This window comes from Thalia democratica, chromosome 4 (assembly GCF_965202585.1).
Source record: "Thalia democratica chromosome 4, ktThaDemo2.hap1.1, whole genome shotgun sequence".
NCBI classification, from domain to species: Eukaryota; Metazoa; Chordata; class Thaliacea; order Salpida; family Salpidae; genus Thalia; species Thalia democratica.
In genome coordinates, this window is record NC_139168.1 from 28,818,306 (window position 1) to 28,837,430 (window position 19,125).

At 25.4% G+C, this 19,125-nt stretch overlaps 1 protein-coding gene across 1 annotated transcript in view; it reads left to right on the top strand.

Moving 5' to 3' along the window:
- Positions 1–276: 276 nt before the first annotated feature.
- The window catches only part of LOC145833840 (DENN domain-containing protein 5B-like), a 33,119-nt gene continuing 14,270 nt past the window's right edge, over positions 277–19,125 (top strand). Inside the window, exons 1-15 of the mRNA XM_082941047.1 lie at positions 277–423; positions 1,334–1,419; positions 2,767–2,932; positions 3,447–3,640; positions 4,442–4,664; positions 7,199–7,386; positions 9,925–10,050; positions 10,453–10,513; positions 13,088–13,146; positions 14,831–14,971; positions 15,665–15,790; positions 17,179–17,362; positions 18,009–18,145; positions 18,437–18,541; positions 18,897–19,027. Coding sequence (XP_082797173.1) covers positions 315–423; positions 1,334–1,419; positions 2,767–2,932; positions 3,447–3,640; positions 4,442–4,664; positions 7,199–7,386; positions 9,925–10,050; positions 10,453–10,513; positions 13,088–13,146; positions 14,831–14,971; positions 15,665–15,790; positions 17,179–17,362; positions 18,009–18,145; positions 18,437–18,541; positions 18,897–19,027 — 2,036 coding nt within the window. The 5' untranslated portion in view covers positions 277–314. The remainder of the gene's footprint in view (positions 424–1,333; positions 1,420–2,766; positions 2,933–3,446; positions 3,641–4,441; positions 4,665–7,198; positions 7,387–9,924; positions 10,051–10,452; positions 10,514–13,087; positions 13,147–14,830; positions 14,972–15,664; positions 15,791–17,178; positions 17,363–18,008; positions 18,146–18,436; positions 18,542–18,896; positions 19,028–19,125) is intronic.

A 19,125-nucleotide genomic window follows, 5' to 3' on the forward strand; every position in this document is an offset into this window, starting at 1 on the left:
TACAAAACACATATTGTAGTATTTCAATCCTTTCAATATTTTTATATTATTGAAGACAGTTTATTACTTTAAGTTTAATTTACACTACAAATAGATTAAAATACCTAGTGCTTTCAAAAACCTGGAAAAATTTTCAGAAAACATTTGGCAACCCTGATATATTGTATCTTGACTTGGGTAATATCATCCAAAACTAAAAGAATATCATCTTTGTGCATAAAATGTTCTTAGTTGCCTTCACATTTTTTTCAACTACACACAACATTAGATTAAGATTTAAATATTTAAATGTAAATGCCATTTAATTAAACAACATGGGAATAAACCAAGATAAGAAGAGTGATGTGATGAGATTTATTGACTACTTTTTTGTGTGTGGGTTGGACATAAACTCCATTAAAGTCAGCAACCAATCCTCGGCAGGTTTTAATTTGTTTTATTTGTTTAACATATGTTAAAAGATTTCATGGTGATCAATGTAATGTGTTAAGAAATCAATATTATTTGTTTCTGATGTAAAAATTACTGTTTGATGTGTACTATTTACATATATTGTATTTTTAGATATTCTTGAAGTAGTAAAGTTATCTTTTTTTTAATAGTAATTGTATTTCCATATGTATCAAAAGCTTAAAAAGTTTTCAATTAGTGTTTTATTAAGTTTTGTAAATTTTCTTAAATTTGAACCAAGTACCCAAATGTCAGTATAAATCTTTATAAATAATGCATCAAAATAAAATTCTTAATAATCTTACTGTCAGCAGTTTGTAATTTGTAAGTTTGTAAAATTGTATTAAAACATTTATTAAAAGATAAATAGAGTATTTTAAGGTATTAAATTGAAAAAAGCTCAAAAAATTTTTTTTTTAAATAGTACTTAAAAACTTTATTTTAATTAATATTTTCCATTAAAGTTTTCAACCTTATACAACAAAATCTCCTTAAAACTGACAATTGTTAAAACAATACCAAAATTTAATACTACATTACAAAAAACAGCATCTATATTTTGATACTCAAACTAGCTATTAATAAAACAGTAAATAGTAAAAACTGCTAACTTTAAACCTGCTACTCATTTAAACATGAACTTAAGTGTACATTTTAACGTTTACATTTATTAATTCTTATATTTGACTTAAATAGAATACAAAGTCTTTGTTTTTATAATTATTTATATGTTTACTTTAAAAATAATATATTTAAAAAAATATATGAAAAAAAAGACTAAATTTAAAAAATAATTTAAAACTAAAAAACTGAGATTAGTTATTATTGACAAGTTTTAGTCACCAAATTTTAACCAGTATTTTAAACAATAAATATTCTACAGATATAAATTCTAGCAGACTTATGCCTAGCATATTGCAACATTCTCCAAACAACATTGTTGAAAACCCATGGAGCAATGTTGCAGGGGTTAGTAACTTTTTTATTGTAATCTTTTATTTAATTATTGATATGCAATTACGTTCTAAGTTTCTAAATATAATTTTATTAATTAATTGTAGTATTTTTTTACTTGGTCTGACAGCAAAAAAAAATATTTTTTTACAGTGCCTGAATAATGTTTGTAGTTAGTTGAATTTTTGATGATAAACTTATATTATTCATCAGTTAAGATTATAAGAAATGTAAATTTTGCTTAACTATTACCATTTCTTAAAGTCTTTACAAATATTTTTACATTGAGTTATTTAAAGTACTTTTATCTTAATTTTATTAAAATTTGATACATATTTATTGCTTTTGTAAAGTTATGTTTATTACAGATAAGGTTTATGATGTATTTAAGAAAGTTACAATGTGCTTTGTTGGTGTTATATAATATACTATAGTTTGCTAGCAGACATTTTTTATGATGTATTAAATTTAACAACTTTTTTACATTAAGGCCATTAGGAGGTTTACCTTGTTTTAACTTGTTGATCTTACTTTATATATTCCTGTACAAGCTGTCAGACACTTTTAACCGCTTAAAGAATTTTGAAACTATTTTTGAAATTTAAGGGGCCATACTTATTGAGTTCAGTAGGTTCCTTGTATAAGTAAGTTACGAACTAACAAGGTGTAAAATGACTACTTTACTAAAAATCTATCTTTTGATTCTTATTTTCATTCATTTTTTCAAAATCTCACTGTGTGCCCATAACTAATAAGTAAATTTTACAACAGTTTATTTTTAGTTTAAGAAAAAAAAAGTATTTTGTTTTATTAAAAAATTAAATTTTTTAATATATAGTTTTTTAATAGTTTTTTCATACTTCAAAAAATTCTAATTGTTAAAATAATTTGAGCTTTAAAAAAATTATTTCTTACAAATTTGAAATCTTGAGCTCTAAAAATACTCAATTTAGTTTGATTTTAACGAGTTGTTTTTAAAGCATTTTGTTATATTATTTCTACAAGGAACAAGAAAGATACAGCCTGCCCTTTTGTTTATTGTATCTTATCATTAATAATACATTAGTTATTTCATATAAGCTGCAAAGTTATAACTGTTAAATAATTACTGTAAAAATATCAAAATTGTTTCAATACTATATTTTAGACATTTTTGTTATTTTGCAACTGTGTTGTTAATCAAAATGCTTAATTATTGTGAGTGAAGATTATTTTATTATTAGAATGTATATAAGTGTTTATTATTTGTAAACAATAGATTTTTTGGTTGAGTTCAATTGAAACTTATGAGGTATTATGTATATATCCTAATCAATTCAGGCCATAAAAATTTAATCAAAAATTCTATAAATATTTTTGCAGCTGGAGAAGTTCTGCATGCCCGATGGGCTGACAGTTTCAGATGAGGTAAAATCCCCTTCAAACCACATGTTTGTGCTGACAAAGCAGGACGGCAGCAGACTGTTTGGTCACGTGATGTCGTTCCATGAACCTGTGGTTGACACTTCAGTCAGCAGCAGTATATTGGGTGGGTTGAAAATAAAGTTGTTTGTTATGAAATTTAATTTTTTTTGATGAGATAAATATCTTTGATAAGATTTATACGAAATGCTTGTTTATACGTTCATACGAAATGCTTCTTTAAGATTTATACGAACACCTAATAAAGTTGAACTGAAAATAAAAACTGTAATTATTGATAAAGTAAGGAGTAAATGTCTGTTTTGTAAGTCTATGTACAACATGGAGTTAAAAATTATTTGATGAAAACTGTATAATGATTTTGTGTATAAATGTTTTGTTTGCAGTTCAGTTGATTTTAATAAGTATTTTTAGAAATAAACAAACTTGATATTTTTACTTACGATGTATATGTTTTTTTACTACCTTCTTCCAATCATTAAAATAACTAACTGATTTTAAACACATTAATAATATGTCTTAAGATTTTTCTGACATTAATGATTTTTTTATGATTAAAAAAATAGTATTTATTTAAAGATGATTATTTACTCGAAAATAATCTTAACCAAAAAATGTAGATGCTTTAAACCATAAAACTGACGAAGAATCCACCAGTAAGTTGTTGTACGTCGAAAAATGCATTGGATTCATAACACAGAACGCTTTCATGAACTCATGCGAGGCGATACTGCAGCACATACACATGGAATTTGTTGAGAACAATGCTGGCAAGTACCCCATTGAAAGTTACATCTACAATTTGCTGTACGAGGTTGTTATTGGATTGCTTTTTAAATTGTAAAATCAATTTTAAGCGAGTTAAAGTATATGTATGGGAAATACACTGCTTTTTGTTTAATTCAGTTAGCATTTAAATAAGTATTTTATGTTGAAATATAACAAAAAAGATACTGTTTTCTAGTTATTATAGTTTTGAAAATTGGTATCTATGTTTGTTTACTGAAAGCTAATTTCAATTTAAAAACCTTTTTTATTTTATCTCGTTCTCAATACTTTAAATTGTTTCTAAAAGTTAATTTTATGTGATAATATTTGTACCTTATTGCACTTTATTTTCAAAACATTTAAAGATTGTCTGTAAAGAAACAAATGAAGAAGTTACTCTTAGAAATTTTTTATTTTATTTTTATTTTATTATTGTAGTAACTAAATATTTCTTGTTTTCAATATAAATTTAAAACATTGATGCTAAATTAAATTTTTGAATATATTAATAGCAATTATTTTTTAGATTTGAAATTTTAAACTTAAGAAGCCCTCTATTAAATCAGAATGCAATAAATGTTCATAATAATGTTTTTACAAATTAAGTTTATGCTATTAGAAAACAAATATAAAATTTTGCAATCCTTTTTATTGTATAACATTTTAGTTTGTAAACTTGGTCACGATTTATGTAGTATTTTAACCTTATTATTTTTAACTGTCTTGTCAAAACATTATTTTCTTCCGGTGTATTCAATATTTTAAGTATAAATTTTCATCAATCAAAAGAAGCCAAATTACAACTAAATAAGTTCAAATAAAAACTTTTACCTCGATCATCCTACAGGTGCCCCTCCTCTTGTACAACCGCAGCTGCAAGCTCAACTTCGTCCAAACAACTCCCGCTCACGGGAAATTCCCGGTTGTGATACAGCGACCGGGGAGGAACGAGCTTCCGCACATGGACGCCAACTTGTCGCAGGTGGTCGGGTTGTTGGGCGGGGCGGAGAACCTGGTGCACCTGCTGACGTGCGTGCTGTTGGAGAAATCAATCCTCGTCGTTTCACACGGTTGGTCGTTTGTTTGGGTTGAGTAAATATTTTAGATAAATTAAGATCAAACAATAATTAAAAATTAAACCTGTTATCGTCGTATCACACAGCTTGGTTGAACTAAATAAACTAAATAGATTTGTTGATAAAAGTATTTAAAAAATATTTTCATGTTATAACTGCAGCTGGTTTCAATGGTAATAGGTCATGTATAAAAATTGTAGTTTTACGTTGTTCGTAATTGTGTGTTAGGTTTTTTATTCAAGAGTTCGTAAGATTCGTATGTTGTTTTGTTTAGAAGTAAATTGGTATTTTTTTGAAGGCATTAAGGTTAACTTGTAGTATTTGTGAATTTTTACAAGCCTTCAATAAGTTACATATAAATTTGTTTTTTTGCATTTATTTTTATATAAGGCTCGAATGACTTTATTTATTTTTGTATTTTTATGGTGTCTTTGTTAGATTTATTTTGTATTAGTTCTAATTTTTAATCTCGTAATTTTATTAAAATATTATTGGTTATAAATTATTTGTATTAAAGTATTGTGGGGAAGTTTATTGAGTTTTTTATTAAGAAAAATAATTAAATAGATTTTGCTAAAACTTACAATGTCAAGTTATCATTAATTTATAACTTAATTAGAATTAAATAAAGTATTAAATTTTGAACTTAAAAATTAGTTATTTATTCATAAAACGTATAAACGTTTTAAAATTTGTTTAGCCACAAATTCATATTTCAAAATTTAGTTTGCAATATGTTTAGGGCTTTTGAATTAAGTTCATAAAAAATTACTCAAACTTAACAAGTTGCTAGATAAGTTATAAAATTGTTTAGAATCGATTTTCCAAGTTTAAAGAAAATTGTGTTTTCCCTTCTTTGTGACCTCTATACACAAGGTAGTACTACAGCTAGTGAATAATTTATTAAAAAGTTGCAACTAAAAGTTTTCGACCTTTATAACTAGAGCTTAGTTTTTTTTATTTTTGATATTAAACCTGTATATTATGCAGATATATATTTATATTCAGAATTTTTGTTTATTTTTATCATTAACAACTTGGGCTATGTTTTTTTTTTCTAGACTGTTAGTTTATACTTATTGTTTCTCCAAGGTTTTATTATTTTTATTACATTTAAAAGCTTCATGTCCGCATAAAAATTAGTTTACTAACATTAAGTTAATAACTACTTAACATCATTATACATGCTTTAGTAAAAAAAACGCATTTAATTTGTTAAATTTTAGTCTAAAAATTGTTTATTTAGTTATCAGCGACAATTTTAAAAAGCTATTGCAGAGCTGAGGTTCAATACAAAATAACAAAACTATATGAATGCCTGTTGCCTTTAAACGAACTTACAATTTAAGATAAGTGCGTCCACTTGTGTTGTGTAAATAACAAGTCATTTAGCTTGACCCTAATTCCATTCATGTAAGCTCATGACATTTCATGTTGTCCATTTATTTTGATGTGTGTTCAAACTTGTACGCACAAAGTTCACTGGCACGAGATATATCTTCTGTTTGTTTTGTGTGGTATAGTTTACACAATTTATTTTAAAATTTAGATAAAGAGAATAATATTTTTAAAATTAGTTTTTCTTTTCGAAAGAACTAATGCTGGATTTGCTATTGCAGTTAAAGGTTATTGTTGTTATAAAAAACAAAAGTAATGTTTTAACCAAAATTCGTTTTTTGTTTAGTTTAGTTTTTGTCGTTGCTGTTTCATCGTTATATATAAAAACAATAAACTTTTTGTTTCTTATACAGGTAAGCTTTAAAAGTTTTACCTAAAAAACTATTAAGCATTACTATCTTTAATATAAATTATTAACTCTTTTTTTGTCAGTTCATGCAGCTAAAGCAAATCAAGTAATTCTACCTTAACTTAAGTGCTATGAAATATTTTTTAAACATGAATTAAAAAGCCTGTAGGTTACTTTTATACCTTAAAAATTTCAAGCTAAAACAAGATTCAGTTAGCTAACTAACTAAGTACAAAAATTTTAAACAGTTTTCTTAAAACTCAAGCCATTTTAAACAATTACTCCTAGTTTTAATAAGCATTGCAAAACTTTAGAGCCTACAAAAACAAACTTTACATGTTTTAGTTTTTAAAATAGTTTTTAACACAAAAGTTGTTTTTTTTAGTTAACTATACAACAATTTTTTTTGTTCACAGACAGAAGCGAACAAATTCGTGTACCTAATATGCATAAGTTTCATTATTATGTAATTAGTAGTTTTGAACAATAATAGTAGCCTTGATAAAAAGTGTCCAATTTAAGCCGTAACTCTGGAATTAAAAAGCGAAATCCAGTTTTTTGTTATTTCAAAAAGTTGTATAATTTATTAGGAATTATTTCAATCATTCAACCAACTCGTTTTCAATATGTAAAGTGATTTTGCAAGTTTATTTTGACTGATGAGCACTGGTAGCAATACCACTGCAAAATTGTAGGTTTCATAATAAAACTTACAATCACTGAATCTTTTTAATTCATAAAGAAAAAATTAAATTGATAATATCAACAACTTAATTACCAGAAAGAAGCAAGCAGATGGTGGTGGCGGAGTGCATGACGTCACTGCTGTTCCCGTTCGCGTGGCCGTACTCCACGGTGCCGGTGATGCGCCTGCAGGACACCCAGCAGATATTCGACGCCCCGTTCCCCTACATAATATGCGTGCAGTCCGACCAGCACCACAAGATGAACATCAGGCGGGGATTGAAGGTTCGTGATTGTTTTTAGACTTTTTTGCGTTGTTCAGGGTTGCCACTTTACCTGGAAAAACCTGGAATTCGACAATTTCGGCAAAAAAAAAAAACCTGGAATTATGACAATTTTCACATGTTCAGTAGTAAAACTTCGATTTGACTCAAAAAATCTGCCATATAAATAAAAAATTTTGTCATCATAGATATTTTTTTATATTAAAAAACACCTTTAAGTAGCTTTACAGTATATTTTTAATGTTTTTATACTACTTAACACAGTTTTTTACCTTAAACTTAACTTTAAACTAAAAATAGACCCAAAAATGTGTATGTTTAAAAACCTGGAAGAAACTTAAAAAACCTGAAAAAATTTGAAAAAACGACTGGCAACCCTGGATATTGTCTTGGTTTAGTTGCGTTATGGCTATGAAATGTGAGTTGTTTATTAATTTGCGGGATTAAAGGTTTGTTTTGGTTTTGTATGAGCAAAAAGTGTATGTTTGTACAAAGTAACCCCTACTGTTTTTTTACTAATTTGAAATGTTTATCTTAAGAAGGGGAAGTTAAAACTGTTGTAGTTTAAGATTGCTAATTTTTACTTATTGGAAATTGGTCGTTGTTTAATTATAGAAAAGTCACTATAAAAAATAGTTTGTAATTAAATCTACTTAAGATAATAGTTTTGTTCTTATAATTTTTAACAAGGATATGTGCTTTATCTAAATTAGTGTATACTTGATTTATTTTTTGTGGAAGACCTTATTTTTAATCATAATACTTTTAAACTTAAATAATGTATTTTAGTTTTTATCAAATTAAGTTTTATTTGTTCAAGTTTATACATTTTTAATAAAATAGAATTTACTAAAACTCTTTGTTTCTTTAAAAATACAATTAAAACATAAATTTTGTATTTAAAAGTTTATTTTATTCGAATAAAAAAACGATGAGATGTAACATAAAGTACAGCAAAAATAAAATTATCCTCATTACAATTTTTTATTAGGTTATGTTAGACAAACCTTTGTAAGTACAAACTTAATCTCGTGTAGACGCATTATAGAAGCATAACTGTAACTTGATGAAACTTATAATATTACAGATAATATGTTTACGTGTGAAAAGCTTTTTTATTTTTTAAACTGCAATTTATATTATGCACAAAAAATTACATTGTTTTTGAAAATTTACGTTAATTTTTTTTTTTCCAAAGTTAATTACTTTATTTGCTGTGCCTGAAAAATTTACCTGAACAATAAAGTAATAAATAAGGTTTGTATTCTGTTTTATTTTCAATCTAGTTTTGGTATATATATTTTTTTTTGTTTCACAAATAAACAAAATAAAAGCTGTTAGATTATGAAAAAACAATTTGTTGATTTATCAAAAAAATTTATACACAATTACTGCATTTAATACCAAAGTTGAGCTTAAGTTTCAAAATAAAACTAGTAGCATTTATTTAACAAAACTTTAAACAATGTTCTCCTTTTGATTTATTTAGTAAAAAAAAACGTTACATTACTTGCTTGCAAGTACAAGTGTCAAGTTCATGATTTCATCAAAGTGGTGAGAAAGTTCGTGCATTGAAATATTAAATTCTTAATGCATCTGCAGACGTTAACACGTGCTTTCTTACGTGTTATTATCTGCTTGTTTTCCATGTTTGGCTCGTAAATTTTATTCTGTCTGCAATTGAACGTTTTAAGTGGTTCTAAAAGCTACTTGTGCAAGTTAAATAGGGACTTTTATTATTAAGTAGTCCAATGAACGATATGAGTTATTATTTCTAAGTGGAAATTTTATTTTTTATGAAATTGTTATTAATTGCATGAAGTTTAGTACTTAAATGTTTAAGTTAATTTTAATGATATTAAATAGAGTTTTTATGCAATGATTTTGAATTACTTTAATAATTCTGACATCGTTAGTTATCAGGTATTAGTTTTAATTTGTTAAACTTTAAACAAGCATTCGGACAATATTTTTTTTATTATCCTCTAAATAATGCAAGTTTTTATTTACATTACTACATGTATGTTTTATTAGTTCAAAGTATTTTTCTGACTAAGATTTTTACAATTGTTTTTCATAAACAGTGATACAACAAAGCTTAAAAAGAACAAAAGAAATTATGTGTTTCGTACGATTTGTAGTATTGAATTATTTACATACCAGACATTCTTTATTGCACTTGTTTAAATTATGTAATAATTAGTCTGGGTTTTAATTGATTTAAAACAAATTTAAGTACATGCGAATAATTTAATAAGTTATTTTCAACATTCATAAACTTTTTATTTAATATGTTTCAAAGGTACTAATAAAAATTATTTCAACAATATAATTAAACAAAATAAATTATGTGTTTCGTGCGATTTAATACCAATCATACCAGACATTCTTTAAGTTATTCATTACTTGTTTAAGTTATGCAACATTAAGTCTGAATTTAATATGATTTGAAAAAAATTAATAACTGAATTAAACATTTATAAATAATGTAATGTAGTTTAATAAATTTCTAAGGTACCAATAAGAATTATTTTAACAGATAAACCAGTGTTACGTGGATATAGACCACAACACGTTGGAAATACCTGAAGGGCTGCCGTTGCTACCCAACCACCAGCAACTAGTTGCGAAGATACAGGCGTTTGTTGATGACTATAACGACGATGTTGGTAATATGTTTGTAATTACAGTAGTATTTGTTTGAGTGCGCACTTTAAACGCAGCCTAAATGTGCGTACCTAAGAAATGCCAGTCTTAATGGAAAAATACATTTTAAATAAAAAGCATTCTGCTCTCAAAAGCGTATTCATCAGGAAGAGTACTATGTTTGTTTCAATGAAACTTACAGTATAAAAGTAAATAAATTTAGTTTAAAACTAGAACAGATTTACTTTGAAAATGTTAACAACTTGTGTGGTTGTATAACTACTGATGAACAGTAAATGTTAGTAAAGTTAAGCTTTAATATTGAATGACTAGTTGGTAGATTGTTAATTTTTATGTTTCGATATTCCTTGTACTGAAAATTATGTAGAGCTTTTTGATAATTGAAAATTTTTACTATCAGAAGCTGTCAGTGTTAGGGAATGGAGTTATGATTTCGAAAAATTCAAACGACTTCGTAAAAGGTAAACTTACTTGCTTAGTCTTTATTAAATTGAAAAATTTTAAGTATAAAAAGTTTAATTAAATTTTCATAATTCAAATATAATAATTTAATTTTAAATAACGAGTCAGTGTTAATTTCAAAATTTGCTGCATAAAATTCAAAAATGTTATGTGGCGAAATAAATTTAAAAAAATTAAAACTTCTACTTTTGTATATTAAAAATAATAAATACTTGTAGAATATAATGTAATATTTAAGACTGGTTTCTTTTAAAATAGAAAGTTTATAACTATAAACTGGTTAAATGTAACTTAAACTATATAATTTGCTTTATTTTAAAGTTAACTGTTAAGTTTCTTATCAAAAACTTTGAAAGATGAAATTTATGTGTAAATTGTTATAGAGAGTAATAGTGTAGTAGTTCATTAATCATTTAATCTTGGGTTAAGACATTATGGTATAAAATTTCTACAGTTCAATGTTGCTGTCTAGTTTATATTGAATTATTATGTTAAATGCTTCGCTTTATTTGAAGTAAAAAAAAATTGTTGCTATAAGAGTTAAGCTTAAGATGTGTTTTATCTAACACAAAGCCAATTTATTTTATTTTATAGCATTACTTTTTTGTCTGACTAATTAGGAAATTTATAATCGTTGTTAAATAATTTCAAATACTGACATTTTACTTGCTTTGTCTAAAAACTATTCACTGCATAATATTTCTGTTGCTTAAAAATCTCTCTTTTATTAGTCGTAAAATGATTTTTCAATTTAAAATGTTTATACAGCTTCTTATAAACGATAACTATCTTTAAAAATTACTTGTGTTAGTTGTATTGAAGTAAAATAAGTCGTTTGTGTGAAACACTATAAATCTCTTAAACATTGTTTTAAACTAAATTTTGATTTAAGTTTTTTGATAAAGTTTGATAAAAAAAACATTAAACATCAAACTCAATTTAAACTAATGTTATAATTCTGTTTTTTATAGTACATCTGTTTTTCACTCAAGAACTAAAAACAATATAATGCATAAGTTAAAATTTAAGTTTATTTACGGAAAAATAAATGTTTTTCATCAAACTTAATATGTGCGTGTGCTTTTTATTACCTAACACCTTTATTTTAGGATTTTTGTAATGTTTATTAAAAATGTTTAATGCTGTGTAATGAAAGACATTATGCGTTAATTAAGTATGATGAAAAACATTTTGTTTTCAAGTAAACAAACTTGTTTTTGCAACTTTTGCAGTTTTATACCTTTTGAGCACATGTAAATCTTAAATCAAAAGAAAAATTAATATAGAAAGCTTATAGAAATTAGAATACAGTGTGCACTGTCAAAAAAGTTAATAAAACATTTGTGTTAAGTTACTACTCTACTTTGTTTTAAAACAATAATAAAATGATTTTCCAGTTGCATGAAGCAGTTTTTTCTAAAGTAATATGTTTTAAAATGTAATTTAATATTTTACACTTTTGGAGATGTTTTTTTATAGAAATTTATTTTTTCACAAAAGTTAACATTTACGTTATTTTTAACTTAACAATTTGTTTTACTTCCTTAAACATCACTATCATTATTCTCTAATTGTTAACAACATTTTGTCTAGAATTAAATTATAAAATTTGAGAATTAAATTATAAAGAACAGGATTTCCTGTTTAGCTTTAAATAGAACAACAGTTTGTTCTTAAATAAGTAAAATTAAGTATTAAAATTTAATTCTCAATAAGTTATATCTAAAGATTACAATACGATGTCGACATTAAAACGATTAATTATAAGAAATTTCTCTAAATAAAATATCATGTTTTTAAGTGTTTTAGTTTATACTAACAATATGAAAAAATCACTGATCTAATCTTTGCAAAAGTTTTTGTTTTGTTGTAAACAAAAAACGTAGTTTTTACTCAAATTTTACAATTACCTAGTATTTTTATAATTTGTATTCCTATATTAGAACGCCTGTGTCAATTTTTGTCATACAAAGCCTTAACACAAAATATCCGTGCACCAACGCGCAAGTTTATGTCAATAACAAGTTGTAGGAATTCGCATTTACGTAATAACCGCAAAACACCAAACTGTAGTTGTTCGAGCGTTACTAATTGAAATATGCTAGTTCTAATCAGCTGACCTTATCATGGTTTTATAACAGTTTTCATTGATGAATTAGCACTAGATTGTATCAATATATCATAAAAATTTTCCGACTATTGGTAAATAGCTTTAAGAATATAATTGTTTTTATTCAAATGTTAGTATTTCGTATATATACAGCAGTTTTGATTATGATACTAATTTTCGTTGGGCATAGTTAACTGACATAATTCATTATATAAAGTTAATAGTTTATTAATCACTCAAGTTAAGTTTTTATACGTCTAATAATTGACGTTACGTCATATTAAGTTTTTTTTAAATTAAACAGTTGTATCGATTACACTTTTACACAGATGGGTAAAGTAAAGTTTTTGTATTCAAACTGCATATATATAAATTAAAAAATTTAAACCCACAAATGAAAGTACTGATTTTAATAAAATTAATTGGTATGTTATGTTTATTTTTATTTAATTGTCTGTTTTAGATGGAAATTTAAACGAAGATGAAGAATCTTTGCACGCAGTTCAGAATAAGAATAATATTGTTAGTTTTTATAATTATTACTTTAAATTAAGTTATGTTAAGTAAATAAACAATAATTTCAAACGAATTTATTTTAATCAAAAGTATAAGTTCTTTAGTTTCTTTTGAATTTCTTTTTGAAGTTGATATACTAAATTTTAAAACAAACAATGAAACAATAAAAAGCTTAGTTGTTTAAAAACGATAGGTAATGATTATTATAAGTTGTTTGTATTAAACTAATTAGATTTTTTTAAAGTTCATAAATATTTTATCAAAATTTTAAACACAGTTAATATTCATTATTTTTTAATTCTTATGACAAATTAGAACCTTTTTGTAGCTGACAAAAAAAAATAAATAAATTATTCATACATTATGGTATGCAAGTACAAAATAACCGTTGGGAATAAAAAAAGTAGATTAAAATTGTTATATTGTTTTGTTTCGATTAAATAATCGGATTTGACCAAGTTTTGATATTTGGTAGGAAACTTTATCATTTCGCTTTAAATTTAAAAAAAAACTTTCCAATTTATTTAAACTAGTGTGTAAAGTATTGGACTTTGGAGTTTTTGGTGTTTGTTTTTTGTTTTATGAAATATGCGTGACCACTAAAGCGAAAGTTTATTCGAGTTTTTGAATGTTTATTTGGTTTTGTTGAAAAATAGACCCCACTAAACCCTTGATTTCCATCTGATAAATCTTGATTTAATCTTGAAGAAAACCTTAAAGCTTGTTTTTTCGGTTTCTGCGTTTTAGAGATAATAACAAAATAAAAAGACCTAATTGTTTTAAATTGAAAAATTTTCAAAACATAAAAACTAATTTAATCATATCTAATAAACTATCCATTAAGTTTTATAAACTTTAAAAGTTAATATTTTAAGTCTTAGTTGTGTAAAATTATTTTTTGTGTTGTTATTTTTTAGCAAACAAACTTTAAAATCACATATGTGTAATATTTGACTTGCAATTCAAAGTAACTATTACACAAAATTTTACATATTTATCGCATTAAGTAATGTGTAATTTCCCAGGCTTGTTTTGCCAAAAAATACATAAAAAAATTTGACATTTACATTTTAATTTTATGTTTTTGTATCATCAAAACTTGCATTTATTTGACATTATCATAAGGTCGCGATTTTTACATTAGCATCGGATTTTTTTGATTATGTCAGAATAAGAAAATACAAAAGTGTGTATGCGTTTTACATATTTCAAATATAAATTTTAAGATGAATAAGTTAAAATGCTATGATGAGAAAAGTTCAACAAATATAATCTTAACAATTAAAAATCAATAAAAACAAATTGTACAGTAATATTCCGTTATTGTACCAACATATGTTTCTGTGTGTTAACGAGTCAACACACTTTTAAAAATCGTTATTTTTTAAACTATTTTTTACAAAATTGTTTTTTTTTTTGTTTCCATATGCTTTATAAGCTTTTAGGTCCTATAAAACATCGAAAGAACTATTTATTTTTTTATAAACATAAAATTATGGTGCTTAGTTTAGCATTAGAAGTAAGTTTGGTTGTGTATAAACTTTCAATTATAAATTATCCACTATTTATCCTAACACTTAAAATGTAAAATAATAATAATAATAAGATATAAAATGTAGACGAATCTCAACAATTTGTTAAGTGTAAATGTGCAAAACAAAAAATATTACAAACAAACCAAACTTTGCAGATGGACTCGCACCGGTACATGGAAGAGAAGTTCAACACGAGCACCAGGGAGGCGATGTGCGCGAACTTCATCAGAATGTTCCACCAGTACGAAAAATTCATCACCGTCGACGAGCGAGAACAAAACGCCACCTTCGATAAGGTTTGACGTTTTATTAAATAAAATTAGTTTTAGATGCTCACTTAAACTTAAAAGTCTTAAGGTTTGGTATAATTGATAAGACTTTAACGTATTTGGAAAAAAAAAGTTCTAAAAGTTGTCATAAAAAAATCCTTTTAAGTTATAGTTTAATTAGTACTTCTAAAGAAGTCACTAGTTATAAAGCAAAGTATGTTGACTCATAAACACATGTTTGACAGTTTTGTATTATGAAAACTTTTTAAATGTAATAATTTTAGATTTTTACTTTGATTTATAAATTTTAAAGTATGATATTATTAAAAATAAAATTAATTATTTGGAAATTTTTATTTTAAAATTGTCATAAAAAAGTTTCCATTTAGTTAATACTATAATGAATACTTCTAAAGAAGTCACTAGTTATAAAGCAAAGTATGTTGACTCATAAGCAACATATGTTTGATACAAAAACCTCATAAAAATCTCTGCGAACATGTGGAAATTTTATTTATTATCAGTTTAGTTGTTCGCTTAAATACACATATATAGTTTTTTCGAACTGTCATATAAAATGTGGTTTTAAACATTATTACTTTAAGTTTTCTTACTTTTTTTTTGATGAACACTTTGTAAAAAAATACTTTTTTTTCAAATTTGCATGCTCAAATCGTGTAAACTGCTTACTTATTAAACAAACAAATGTAATATTGACAGACATCGTTCATAAGCGACCAGCCCGAGTCAACACTGCAGTTTATGCTGCCGTTCCTGGAAACACAAATGTTCACATGCTTCATTGACGCTTCAGTTGATAACCAACTGCACAACATCGGCGAAAAGGTTTATTAACATTTACTAAACTGATTCATATATTAATTAATTTTAATAAAACTTACTTTATAGTTTATAATTCTTAATTAAAAATAAGTGCAAATGTTATTTTTGTAAAAAATTGTTGGGTTCCTCTATGCTTAATATTAACAATTTGGTTGAGTAAAACAACAATATCTAGGCTGTGATAAAATTTAAAACAATGATAGATTTAATTTTAAAATACTGTAAGTTTTAATTTACTCAGCAAAGTAGTGTTACAATGTCCTTTAATTCAATTTTTGGAATTATTAACATAAGCTTTTTTTTTCTGAATAGAAAAATTGTTAAAAAAGTAATTTTAAATTAATTATTAAACTATATGAAAAAGTTTTGATTTAAAACACGTTTATCTTTGATGTCATTTTTAAAAGTCCGTATTCAAGGACATGCTTATACAATTTTGTAATAAACTATTTATTATAAATGAATAATTTAAATACATGTAAGTAGTTTGTGACGATAAACTACTTTTTATAAATAATTAAAGAAAAAAAACAAGCGTTAAGAACTTCTAAACAACTTTCCAAGCTTGCAGTTGTTTTTAATCATTAAAAATTGTATTTTACAATTTGTCGTCTCTTGAAGTTTGTAACTTATACAAAAAGTTGATAAAGTATAATCAGAAATTAATGTTCTAAAACAGTTTAATATACAAAGAAAACTTTTATTGAATGTGTTGTATCTTATGGTAAATAGGATATGCAAATTTTAAAAGCGAGATTTTGAAAGAGTTAGAATTAAGTTACTTTTTATTTGAATATTTTTTTAACTGTTTGTTTTAAGATAAAACTACATTAACTACCAAATTAGAACTGCTATAGTACTACTTATATGTTTTGGAAATTTTTAACTTGTGTAAGTGGATTTTATTATTTCTTATATTATTTTGTGAACTAATTTGTGTTCTCAAACGGTTCCATTTGAAATTTAATAAATATATTTTACTATTTTTATTAAAAAAACTTATTTTTTCAAATAGTAATCAAAAACTATAAATGTGAGTATTACTAAATGAAGCAAGAATTTTATTAATGACGAATGGTTTATATCTGGCAGTAAAAACAATTAATATTTTAATGGCACTAATTAGTTCTAACATACAAAGTCATGCAGCTTTTATAATTATAAACATTGTTTATTGTGCAACGCTGAACATCAAACCCTGCACGACTTTAACAGAAGAACTGAACATTTAAACATTTGAACGTTAAAAACAAAACAAAAACTTTATATCAACAGTATAACACAAACAAATGCATGGCAACAACTTGTTATCAACAATATGTAACAAAACAGACACTTGAGTGAAACTTGCAAATAAAACGAAAAATTCTCACCAAATAAAATCTAAACAGGACAACAACTTATTATTGTTCAACGAGCGGTTGGAGCAGCTGAACGAGCAGATGCGGATGAACTCGTCATCAGGTGGTGAGAGGCGGGTGAACGACTCGGCCAAGCTGCGGATACTCACCACAGCCACCACAACTCATCAGCTCAACTCGAACCACCACGTCGACACGTGGATCAGCAACTCGCGTTCGTTTGTTAAATGTGCTTGAAATAAATGATTTGCACACTTGAATTTAGTTTTACGGAGTGCTTGTTAAGATACGTAGATTAATAACTCTTGATTGTTTAAATTAAGTTTGGTTTTTTAATTCAGAAAGTTTTACTTACAAATGGTACTTTGTCAACTTCAAACTGTCTTACTTGTTAAGATACATGTATTAACTCTTTTTTTATTTAAAAAGTGTAATTAGTTTTTAATATTTAATTACTTGTTTTGTTTAATTTAAGATTAAACTTTTACGTTTTTTTGGTTGATCGGAAAAACCTCAATAAAAAAATTATGTTTTTATTACTTTAGTTACTTGTATAGAGACTTTACATTTATTGAAAACAACTTAATCTTTTCCTTTTCTCTAGATTTCATTACTAATGTTTTTTATTTTAAAGTTGCTAAACTTATGTCCAAAACCTCAAAATGTTTTACAAATTACTTGTATATAGCGCGAAATGCAATTTTACCCAAAACATTAATAACAAATTTTAACTCTATTTAACTGATTGCAATGTTTTATAATTGATTCTAATAAACTTATAATTAATTTTAATTAAAATTACAGTTGCTCAAAATAAATTTTATTAATAATATAAACTATTAATTTTCTACTTCGAACAGTGCAGGGATTCAGAAAACGCATGACGTCTTGCGATTACGTCACAAACCCGCTGAAAACTTTCAATAATGACGTCATACAAGAAGACAGTGACGTAATAATCGACAAGAAGGCTCCAGGGTGCCTGCCAAAAATAAACGTTGGTTTTTGTTTTTTTTATTTTCAATGTTTAGCTTTACTTGTACTTTTTTGTATGAATTTTTAAAATTTTGATTGAAAAAGTGGTTTTATTTGGTTTAGGTTGTTTTTAGCTAACAAAATATTTAAGTTACAACTCTTGTCATTTAGTTTAGATCATAAAAGCTTGAGTGTTAATCTTATAAACTGTCTATTGCTTACTTTTCGGTACATTCAAGGTAGACTCAATTAATTTTTTTTGATGATTTTTAACTTTGATAAACAAAAATAAAATTTGCTTTAATTAAAACAGACGCACTTGCTTGAAAATACTGATGTGAAAAAAGCTAAGTTCAGAAGAAATTACGAAAACTGTGCAAAATCATACAAAAGGCATTCTAGTAGAACTGACAAATGGGTAAATTTTTCTTTAATAATTTGTGCTTAATTTTAACTAACTTAGTTATTTAAAATGTAGTATAAACTTATACGTAAAAAAAAAGAATACAGTTTTTTATAAGATGAACTAAATCTTAAGTAAATTATTAAAATATTCAAAAAGCTTTTGACAGTTATATTTACTTAAAGCATTAAAAAAGCATCAATAACGTTTTAAAACTTTTTAATGCTTAAATACTTCTGTCAATTAATCTATACTAAACAATAATGAATCTTTTCTTTGTTATAGCTGCATTGAGTAAACTTGAAATGTGTAGCTTTAAAGTTTACAAACGCAAATAAACATAGTAATTTTTAATTACTTCTACATACAGAGGAAGGGGGTGGGAGCGAGCAAGTTTTACACCGCACCCAACTTGACAGAGTTCTCTCCCGAGCAAATTGCCAGGAGCAACTGGAACTTTGTGGGTACATTGCTGGAAGAAGTCAGGGTGAAAACTAAACGGTTTGTTTTCATGATTTCATGTGTAATCTGCTAATTTTGTGGTGTTTTTTTTACGTTTTAATATTAATGTTATGCATTTTGAACACTTAAAGTTCTAT